Raw genomic sequence first — 12,022 nt, forward strand, 5'->3', positions numbered from 1 at the left:
ACTGTGGCGGTAACACCGTTAAAGTTAATTTCTTATATTCGTCTTTATTGAATTTTTATTATTATTATTATTTTGTAAATATTCTTCTAAATCTATTTGTAGACTTACAACTTCTTATCTTGTGCATGCCTTTGTTTCCTTTCAACCTAGATTCTATTGTTCTACTATCGTTAGCCTTTACCTAGAATTTCATCTTCACCTGTACTTGCATGCACCCCTTACTAATTGCTGTACTTTCCCTTAATTACTTTTCCTAAAATTCTATATTGCTCGCTCTGAGTGCTATAAACCTGTACCTTCAACTTTACTGTTCATACTGTTCCTTCTTGAATATTCTATCTCTTTTTACTAACAATTCAGCTGTATATAAACCCCTAAATTTCCATACTAACTAACCACTCTGCTGTCAACATTCGAGTAAGTCTACAACATTTTTTTATTGTTAATTGTCTGTCTGTGTTTTTATTTATTAAACATACCCTAAACGCTAAATAAATATAATGTAACAGACGCAGCGGTTTGGGTACAATTAACCTAGCCATCCCTATCAAACTATACAAACAATAGCGATAGACACTTCAGAATATTGTAGTGTTCGTGGGTTTAACAAATTAACTTTTAAGACTCACAACGACAAAAACTATTTATTTACATTAATTATTATTAAAGGACTTAAAAACACTATTAAATTATTACTATCTGATGAATTACTCTATTTATTTACCGTTGTAGGTACTGTTACCATATCGCTATTCACTGCGCTGTCAATTTATTTCTAGATTCACTTCTGCAACGGTCAATTTATTTCTACTCTTCTCCCGGCGAACGTCTCTTCCTTTATATACTCTTTTGTGTCCTTTCGGGAACTTTCTTGAGCCATCCGGAAAGTTTCGTTTTATTTGAACTGTTTAATTGCTTTCCCGGAACGCAGGTACGACACACACGTTTAGAGAAGAAAGGCGCCCGCGGCTAGTCGGCGAATCGATAAGCCTCTCACACACACGTATGCCCGATCGCACACAAACTCGCTCGTGCTCGCTACAATATTAATAGTAGTTGACAATCCGAAAGCGTGCTATCAAAGAGCAGTTTAGAGATTTGTAAAGCGAAATAGTTTCGAAATTGAGATTTATTGTTAAGTTCGTTAATTTGTTTAATAAACCGTGTAAAATTACGTCACATTGGTGTCAGGAGTGGGATTTCTGCCAGTTACAAGAAGTTAAGCGACAAAAATGGAGGAGCAGATGAAAGTTTTCATGGAAATGCTTACGGAAATGAAGGCAGACCAGGAAGAAATGAAGGCAGGTTAGGAAAAATTGGAAGAAGAGATAAAGGCAGGTCAAGAAGAAATTAAGACACGTCAGGAGAAAAGGCCGCGTTTACTACGAGGAATGGGCTTTGGCAATTCAACGTAATGCCCATTACCCTATACAACGCGCACGCTACCTTTAAAAAATTAATGAAGACCATTACAAGTGCTGAATTGGAAAATATGCTTGGTCTACTTGGATGACGTCATTGTGTTTGTGCGAACGTCTGAAGACCATCTTGCCAAATTGTAAAAGTGTTTAAAAAATGTTCAGTGGTAATGTTAAAACTAAATTCCAAGAATTGTGCGTTGCTTAGAATTGAAGTACCTAGGCCGCCTATTATCAACTAAAGGTGTTAGAACAGATCCTGAGAAGCCCGAGTCGATTCGCAACTGGCCGGAACCAACAAATCAGTATGAACTATTTTGTTCCCAAGTTCAAGGCGACAAAGAAAGAGTAATCGGTTATATTAGCAAGACGCTTAAAGCCAGAGAAGAATTATTGTGTGACTTCACGAGAATTACTGCCTGCCTTAAAAACTGTAGAACACTTTCACAAATATCTATATCGGCCAGGAAAACACCATGGAATCAAGACGACCATTCCCACGGAATTGCAAACATTGTTCTTCTATGGAACAAAAAGAAGGGTTAGAACAAGTTACATGCCTACACACCACCATAGAGAGGCAAGAAAACTGGGAAGACACCGGGTTGGTTGAGGTCAACGTGGGCGGACGTCCTCTGAGCACTACGACGAAATGTTGTTGAGCTCAATGGAATTTCCTAAAACTGGATAATGGAGTTCTTAACAGAATCTGGGAAAGTCCGGGCGGGACCAAGAAGCGACTCCAGGTTGTGCTGCCCAAGCAGAAGACAAAAGAAGTGATAAAAGAGCTGCATGCCGGTACTGGAATTGGAAATGTTGGAAAGAAGAAGAAAAACTGTGTGTTCCGCGCGAACACCTAAAAGTGGAGTTGAAAACTCAAACACAGGGGAAGAATCCTAACGTCATAACAACGATGGCAGACATACAGCTGCTATACATATATGATGTCATCAAAAAGATAACTAACTGTGCGCAAAGGTGATTACTGCGCATCTGCGGTAGGACAAAAGTGCAAGATAAACTTCCATGAGGAAAAGCATGGGAGTTTGATTTGATGGCTTATAGGTACATATATTCGTGTAAATTAACAAGATCACTTACTAAAGTATTGATCTTTTACTTTGCTCGCTAATCTTTTATCATAATGTCCTTACATGAAAACAACTTCTGTTTAATGTCTCCTTGATTAAATGTGTACCCACTTCTTATTTTCCTCTAACTTACCTGAGCGCAAAAATGACAAATATCCCCATCCGACCGGTCCGAGAGTCAAAGCAGATGGATCGACTTCTTTGACAGCCAGCGCGTACTCTTCAGTGAGTTTAACGATCTCGTCGGTTGTGGCCGGCTCTGGGTGGATATCGTGATGGGTCCTGTGCCACAGGTCGTACTCGTTATCCATCTCGTAAAAGAGCACTCCGCCTTGGTCAGCGGTACCATACTTCTTGGTCAAATGTTGGAGCCACTCCTTAGTGAACGTGCTGTTGATCTTGACTGAGGTGTCGGTCGGGTCGTTGCCAGTGATGAGTGTTGTACCATCGGTTTTCTTGCCATTACCACAGTCGGGCATCAATTGGTCAGTCTGCTGCTGAGGACCGTACTTCTTGACACTAAATCCGCAACGCCTCTCTCTATTTGCACATATTTTAACAAGATTATTACTTAATTACTACAATTTTAAAAATTGTAAATGAAAAAGTGATATTATTTATGAGAAGCTCATATGCAAATGTAGTGGGAGAAGAACTAACTTCAAAGAACCATACAGATATTCTAATATAGTTTGTCAAAGTATATACTGCAGTTATGAATTAATTACTCTTTAGCTTTACCTCACCGCAGGAAGTTGTAAAATTTGATTGACAAGTTAACCTATCCTGACAAATTTCAGGTCTGTATTTCAAAAATGTATTAAATAAACCAAGAAATGTATGTAAATACTGAATTTAAACAGTTATTAATTAGGTAAACACATTACGTAGAATGTTCATTCACTCAAGTAGAACTCACTTTCATCTGAAGACTCGCCATCTAAAGAAATTATTAAATTATTTGAACTGTAACGATATCTATATGCATTTTAAATATTAAGAACATGTTAGAGACAGTTGTTCCAGTGGAGGAGGAAAACTTCTTCGTTTATTGGATTATCAAGAACTCCCGAGGAACTGTGTGATTTTATCGTGGAGGGAGAGAACAATAGCCTCATATGGTGGCGGCAGAAGGGACTTAACCCTTATACTGCCCGCTACTCGGTGCATAGCCAAAGGCAGTTTACTCAATTCATGTCACATTTGTACTATATTGAGCGGCTGCAAGGTTAGCGTATGTCCCCGGTGGAATAGCTGCCCAGTGTAAAGAAAAACTGCTAATAGGAAGGAACTGATTTTACCTCAAGTAAATCCCAGCAGGACTGTCCTTCGCTGTGTCTGCCATAGAGGACTGCTCCAGGGATATTGCGGGTTAGGGTTCATTTGACATTCAATTCACACACGCGGGAATATGTTAGAAATGTAGTGTATAGTTATGAATATACATTGTATTGTTTGATCCAAGGATGTTTCCAAGGATTCGGAAGAAGTATATTTCAGGACAAGCGTCAAGGCATCAAGCACACCTCCAAGAGGGCCACTTCGGAAGTCATTAGTTTGAGTGCCCCGGCGACATCTTCGAACCGTTCCTATCCGCTCGATGATCCTTTCATCAACGCTGACAGAGAGCCAAAATCGGGAGCAAATAAAGCTAGTAAGAATGGGAGTAGCACGATAGTTGCCTTAAAAACAAAAAAGACTTTCTGATTCAAACGAATTCATGCGAGTTACCCCCCAGATAATACGAGATTGGGGGGATTGTCTCCAACTTAGATGTCCTTATCGTAGTGTAACGTATTACGCCGGTGCCGAAGGGTGATGAAATGCCTAAAAAGTCAGCCAGTCTACCGTGCTCACATAGCCTATTCGTATTAATACATTATTTCTCAATAAAACATAACTTTCAAAACGCGGAACTGTCGTATGCAGAAGCGGGCAAAGACAAAATTCCAAAAGTTCCACGTGACGATGACGAAAACAGGTACTATGTGGGGTCCTATAATAATCAAAGGTAAATGAGAAAAAGCAAGATGAAGTGACGTTCACGAGAAAGATTAAGTGAAATCCGAAAAAGCGGTCTTTTAGTTGGTAGGAAGAACTGATTTATCGGTTCCTGCAATTAGGGAATCGTCGAGTATATTATAGATTGTTGTTGGGTTGACGATTGAAACCCTGTACCGAAATACCTCCTCAAAGGACGAACCACCGGATCCTCGTGCACTGGATAGTTTAGATTAGATTTTTAGATTAGTTTAACTTAATCTCCCGTAGTGACTTTTGTCTCCTACCTAATAATTGTTAGTCGTTTGTTGTTTTTCAGCATAAATTAATTTATCGGTAGTTTTGTCGAATATGCAATATTAAAAGGGAAAACAGGTGTTAAGACTTTATTGTTCATACCTGCGGTACTAACCCCTTAGTACCAAGAAGAGTACCATTATAAATACTTTCGTAGTGAGATACACATAATGGCATCAAACTATTAGGTTTTTCCCTAAATTATCGCTTGTGCATACCTGCATAAGTAGGGGTAGTGACCGAGGTGTGCTTAGTTTTAAGATATAAAAACACTTTTAGATAACAATAACATAACAGAAGATTAATTCAGACATCAGACAAGTAACAAGTATCTTGTTAAGTAGCAATTAGTATTAGTTTTAGTGTGTACGTAGGATTATTAAAAGTATAATACAGCACGAATCTTTTTAATCTACATACGCTGGTCTTTCAAGATTTATGTTTTGTGTGATCAATTATTGATTTATGTGGTAGAGCAGTACACCGACAGAAACAATAAAAAATTTTCGTCGAGCGAGCCAAGCTACCCAACAACAGGTTTTTTAATGGTTAACCTCTCCTATGTTGTGGGGATTACACTCATACAAGTAAACACACACATAACCTCAGTACACTCTACAACTACCTCTTTGCTCCATGACGACACAGCGCTCCGTACGGAGACTCGTGAAGTCAGGGATCTCAGGTTGGTAACAATGAATGTCACCAGCTTGGTGATTCATATTAGTTTTATTCTGTTTAGTCAGTAAGATTTTGTACTGCTTCGAACATTGATCAACCTCCTGTATTAATATTAATAAATTGTTATTGTTATTCACATTCACGCTCATTTAATTATATGTGCGAGTTATACTGAACCCCCACAATGTCAACCAACCCGTCGCGCTCTATGATACACCATAAGACACTACACTTATAGAAAAGATGAACAAGCGTATTTACATTTTAAATAATTCCTAGAATGTAAAACAAGAACTGAAAGATTTCAGCTTAGATTTCAGAAATGATTAATTTATATGATTATTAATTACAAAATACTGGAATAAAGGATTGGTTAGATAATAACATGAGGACAAATGAATGTTCAGAAACAGAAGAAAAGGACAACTTGTGACAAACCCATGATGAAGTCTTTGAAATGGTAGTACATGCAGATGATCAACTTCATGAATAAATACACACAAGGAATTCTTACGTAGCCTGAAACAGGTGATTCGCTTCACGAACAGGACAGTTATCGTTGTAGGCGTTGGATTAGAAATTGTTGTTGTATTCGTTAGAAACATATTCAAACATACTGAGCCAGCTCAATTAATACGTGCATTTCATGGCATTGGACTTCTACTTATGTCATTTACCATGCCATAATTTTTGAAGTGAAACTTCTTCACGCAAGGTAGGGTAGTTCGTTTCATGCGAGTTGCTATGTAACGAAATCATGCAACGGATGTCTCCCCTCTACTCAGCTACGTAGTCGAGTTCGTAGCGGGAATCGTTTAAGCCGTGAGCGCGCTTCAATGCAACGTTCGTTACAGGCAACTCCGGCATGTATGGTGTAAAATTTAAATTCATAATACAAATAATGCCATAAACTAATTCCTTAACCCCTATCGCGATATGTATGTGTGTTTGAAGAAGTTTTACTTCAGTAGCGTGTTGTGTAATTACACGTTGTTTTTTTTTTATTATAAGATGTAGACGAAATATCAAAATATTTCAAATTGAATCAACAGGATGAATTGATTTGTATGGTAACATTTGTTTCACTCGCGAACTATGCAGCTTTGGAAATGTTTTTCATTGTGTATACTTTTAGGTACTATTGGCTCCTTTCAATATTAAATTGCCCTTCACCCCCACAGTAGTTTGTGTCTTCTAAGTTGTAAAAGTACATTTTCGTTATCGACTCTCTTCACGACATTCTTTGTTATTCTCTAATTCCTGCAGAGGGTATGTGTGTGTGCTTTACATACGAAATGCGTCTTATACAAGTAAAAAATACTGCTTGTATTTTTTTCTGGTATTTACTAATATAAATAAATATATATATAGGGTGTCCCATTTATGATAATTAAAACAAACATGGATTCCTGACACAAAATACAACAAAAAGTGTTTACAATTTTTCAATCCAGTGACAATTGAGCTCGCAAATCGTCTTTGTAAATTTGAACGTGCAATTTGTTTCATTACGGGCCTGGATCTAGGCGACTAATGTCGCTCAGCTGATCTAGTGTGGATGTAACAAGTACCTACCGGGAAGAACCGAATGCACTTCCACCTTGTAAAAAAATGGTAAAAGTAAAAAAGAAAAGCGTACCTTTTATAAAAAATGTTGAAATTGTCCGTCATTCGCTTCAATACAACACTGACAGCAGCGTACCCAGTTGCTGAGAATTTTGGCCCAGAAACCGGGAATATTTCGAATTATACGAAAGGCATTGGTAATGTAACTCACCACCAACTGACGGTTGAATAAGAACCCTACTAGAATGCACTATCTCACTACTAATTGCCCTTATTGAAATAGTCTTTTATGAAATGACCACTAAATAAATAAAGTAACATTAGCAAACAAGTAAATTCCACAACAATCCAAAGCAAACTGAACAACCTGTTAGAAACTACGGCATTATCTGTATTTATTCCAATCACTTCCAGAAGTGTAATTATACGAGTTTATATCAATGTTTAGCTTTTACATTTAATGAAAACAAAATAACCAACTTGGTCCTTCTGGTCACATCCTTGTATTACTCCACGTGGGGTTATTGAGCCCTGCAAAACTAACGTCAGAATGAGTAGTTTCACACATGTGATTGGTCAAAGTAGGTCTGCATCTTGTCTCAACTTTTACAACCATAACACATACATTTGTTTTCGTACACTAGTAAGATATGTTAAAACCTTTACCAAACGCTGGGTGGTCAGGATTGTTTGTGCCCCGCTTCTACCTATTCCGTAGTCATTATAATTTCTTTTCTATTTAAAATAACATAATACTCAACGTCATGGACTACATTAGGTCCACTTCAGTTTACGATCATGGGATTTTCGATTGTGATAGATACGTAGTTCAGTCATCCAATTGACCTTAACGCGAGTTCATTTTCTTCGGCTGATCCGTAACTTAATACCAAACATAAACAATAACATCACCCCAAAAAGCAGCTGATTCCGACCTACTGAAGGTGAATTTTTCTACGATCAGCTGCCAATCGTAATTAATTTGTAATTGTACAGGGCCGGCATCAAAACTGTTATAATTTTATAATTTATTATTTTCTTTCAAAAGTCAAAAGTGTTATAACATTTTATGTTCCAAATACCCGTAGGAAGCTGTGCTATAAATATTAATTATTATAACTGGGACACTCTATATATATTAAATATATGAAGTGATGGCTACCATTAACATACTCTTCCAATGAAAACCCCCATGATGATCCAAGATCATAATGAACATCAACAAATCAATACAGTACCTGTCTTTTGGAGTCCAGCCGATAAGCGGAATAGTGAGCATGGTGCGTGCACCCATCAATTTGTCTTTCTCGATGAACAGGTCGCTTATGGAGCCGTCGGGCAGATTTTCAGGATTTGGATTGTCCTCGGGTAAGTTCTCGAAGAACCAATCGGACGCGCGGTTGGACGCGTCGTTCTTCCAGTTGTATCTAGTGACGGCGTTGCCGCCAAATCTGTCGACCGGTAGATTGATTTCTTTGGCGAAATTGATGTCGTTCAAAAATGACATGCCGTATATGTATTGCGATATCGGGTGTGTGTTCGACTTAGCATCCACCTCAAGCGTCACCATACTAGAGGTCAGGTCATCTATCAAGCAGAGACTTTGTTCTGAATTCTGTTCCATGCAATTTAAATTTGCAAAAGTGCACTGTTATTGAAACATTTTTGAAGTGAAACTTCTTTACACACGGTAGGGTAAGTTCGTTTCATGCGAGTTGCTATGTAACGAAATTATGCAACGGATGTCTAGTAGTAGGGATCGCTTAAGCCGCTTCATTTCAACGTTCGTTACAGGCAACTCCGGCATGTATAGTGTAAAATTTAAATTAATAGTATACAAATTATACCTTTAAACCAATTCCTTAACCCCTATCCCCGTATTTTTGTGTGTTTGAAGAAGTTTCACTTCAGTAACGTGTTGTATTTTTATTTTCTTTAGGATTTTTTAACAGTGCTGAATGATTCGTTCTAATAGAATGTCACTCACGCTAAATTAATGGCAAACGATTAATCCTAACTTATTATTTTGGAATCGAACACAGATATATATATATATGCTTTTGGAGAGAAACTTCTTCATCGACGATAAGAAGAAAATTTACTAGGGTATAAAAACGAAAAGTGTAATGTCACTCGTCACGCGTCCTGTCACGCGCCCCTGGTTAGTGGATATGTCCAAAAGGAGTCCGTTTAACAGGCTTCAGACGCTAACCTGTAAGTAGCAACCGATAATCGGAAAATTGCTTTAATTTGTAATTCCTCTCTGCAGTTTTGAGTGGTGTAAGCGTAAAAGTTTTTTACAAAATTAGACCAATTGTCTACATTCGTCCGCTAGCAATAATGTTGTATTTCTCTTGGTGTTTAGTAAGTCGTTAATACAATAGATTAAGCAACATTTTTAAAAAAATACTACTATAATGTGCAACCTAAAGAAGTTTCATTACTGTTTCATGGCATAATAAAAAGTACCCCACGTTTTTTTTACAATGAAATTAATTTTCTTTTTACTACTTTATTTTTAAGTTAGAATTATTGAAAATGATTGAAGTATATTGATTTAGTAAACATTCTATGGCCGTTGATTAAAATATCTGTATTTAAAATATATTTTCTGTTTTTAGTTCGATTTGCTATTAAAGCACGTTTATTAATTGAAGTTAATTAGGTAATAGGAATAAAGACTCGTACGACCCACGAAAGTGGTCATCCCTTTACATTATAAAGTGAGCACCTTGTTACACTCTCATAAAGTAATAAATTTTCTCTTCAAAGTTACTATATTCTAAAACGGTCCAAGCAAACTATACAAGAAGTTTATAAAATGCCAATTGGAACGGGTCACGAAATTAGACACAATATATCATAGATTCACGTACAAAGGTTAAAGTGATGGATAATAGGCTGGAACGAACATAAAAACTGTACATACAACGAGGATATAAAACAGGAACAAGTCTGGACAGACGTCCTCAACCTTTGACTTGACCTTCGAAGTCAACGGACCATTCCAGTTGAACTTCTAGTCTACCAGCCCTGCAGTTGACAGTTCTACAGCTATATTTACACACACTACTTAATAGACGAATGCTCCAGCCGTTCGTATCTACGGCAAACAACCCTTAGGTTAAATTTTTATGTTTTATGCTCCTTCTGCGGCCGCAACCATGTCACCACCGAATGCAAGGGAAAAGACAGGAAAGACGAAACCTTCTCCTGTGCTAACTGCAAAGGGAAACACCGCGTCACCTATCGTGGTTGTCCCAAGGTACCTAAGAAAACCGTACTATCCAAAAAACTCTCCTTTACTTAGGTGCACCAAAAAGAGGCCAGACAATCATCCGTCCTTTAGCTACCCCCGTAACGACGCTCCCCCTAAAGTTTTACGTCAGGGCCGTGAGAGTAGTCCCCCCTACTACTACGTATCGAAATGTCCCACGCAAGCTTGCCAGTTGGCATTAATGTCTTGCTAACCCCCTCAGAATCATTTCCCTTTACTCCCCTCCATTTGAACTAAATATTTCGGATTTTCCCCTCCTCCTCGCCTCCTGTGACCGCCGATAAACTAACAAAAAAAGCATTTTTCTTCTTGCTAAAGTCCTCGTCCTCGACCCCAATCTTGCCGTTGAAGTAGCCCCAGATCCTACGTACCTTCTTGGCCCCCACAATCGTCTTCCCGACATTCTTGACATCTTCGTCTTAATAAGAGTCACTTTTTCTGCCGATCCAACCGTTCTCGACGCTCTAAGTTTCGACCGGACCCCTAAGGGAAGTCGGCCACCCAACCCTCAACCTTCCAAACCTTACAACTTCGCTAGACTGGCTACATCTCCGTTACAATCTCGAAACATCCTCCTTTAAGTGCACTTCAATTCACTCAATAGCGGAACTAAACAAAGCTGTCAATCTCCTTTCAAACGAGATCACCAGCACCATCGACCTCTCCACGATCTCGAGGAGGAAGGACGTCCTTCCCAAAGAAACATCTCCCCGAAGACATTCTTGCCATCGTCAATAGAAAAAACAAAACCCGCCGTCTGTGTCAAAAACACGGTGATCTCACACACCACGCTGAGTTAAACGCCCTCAAGCAAGAATTTAAAACACGTCCAACCGAATTTCGTAGCGCCACCTTCGACGATTATATCGCTTGGAGCGTCTAGAAACTCGGATTGAATATGCCACTGAACTTGTGGGATCGTCTCAGCTTGGACAGAACCTGAAAATAGTCTGAGTAATAACCTGGAAATATGCACTTCTCCTGTCTACTTCAAAAGATTGTAACATATTAATTACTCCAGAAAACTTCAAACCATTTCCGAAAGCAGCTCCTAGAAAGACAGAACGGCGAGGTCGTCAGCCTGGCAAAATTAAAATATTAACAATGACACCGGATAAAGAAACTTGCTACAATGAAAGTCTTACTGTAACCCCAACCAAGAAAATATGCAACCCTAATAATGACAGTCATACGAAGTCAAATGATGAGAGCAGGAAAACCCAATTTAATGATGTGATAGAAAGAGAAAAGTTGAGAACTGTTAAAAAGAGAGTTTTTGAGAAGAGTGACACTGAAGGTGGCGGAAACTTTTCTAATAAAAAAAAAAAAACTAAGAAGACTCACGGAAAAACTAAAGGAAAAAATTGGTCTGAGCACGCTTTGGTCGGTGCTAATACGACTAACTTCCCATTAGATAATACAGTTATTATTGATTCCGTAACTTCATTGTTGTGATTAGATTAGAACGTATTTTAATTAAATTGTTTGTAATTAATTCGTTTTTTTTTTATAAAAAAAAAACGGCTTGACCGATTTCGTTCAAATTTCTTTCAGATCTTCATTATGATAATATCTTTCGAAAAAATTTTGGTTGAGGGCGATATCTCAATCCGTTCTTGAGATATCGAAAACGAAAAAAATGCTGACATACGAACGTACGTACATACGTACGTACGTACGTACGTACGTAC

General features: G+C 38.1%; 1 protein-coding gene across 4 annotated transcripts in view; it reads right to left on the minus strand.

Moving 5' to 3' along the window:
* LOC108740376 (endoglucanase A-like) overlaps nt 1-12,022 on the minus strand; it is a 30,381-nt gene that overhangs the window by 5,352 nt on the left and 13,007 nt on the right. For all 4 annotated transcript variants that reach the window (XM_025976456.1, XM_025976455.1, XM_025976454.1 and 1 more), the window contains 2 exons: nt 8,293-8,641; nt 2,643-3,049 (listed from right to left, as the gene is read on the minus strand). In XM_025976456.1, the coding sequence (XP_025832241.1) occupies nt 2,643-3,049; nt 8,293-8,641 (756 nt within the window). The remainder of the gene's footprint in view (nt 1-2,642; nt 3,050-8,292; nt 8,642-12,022) is intronic.

Source organism: Agrilus planipennis, unplaced genomic scaffold (assembly GCF_000699045.2).
Source record: "Agrilus planipennis isolate EAB-ADULT unplaced genomic scaffold, Apla_2.0 scaffold75, whole genome shotgun sequence".
NCBI lineage: Eukaryota > Metazoa > Arthropoda > Insecta > Coleoptera > Buprestidae > Agrilus > Agrilus planipennis.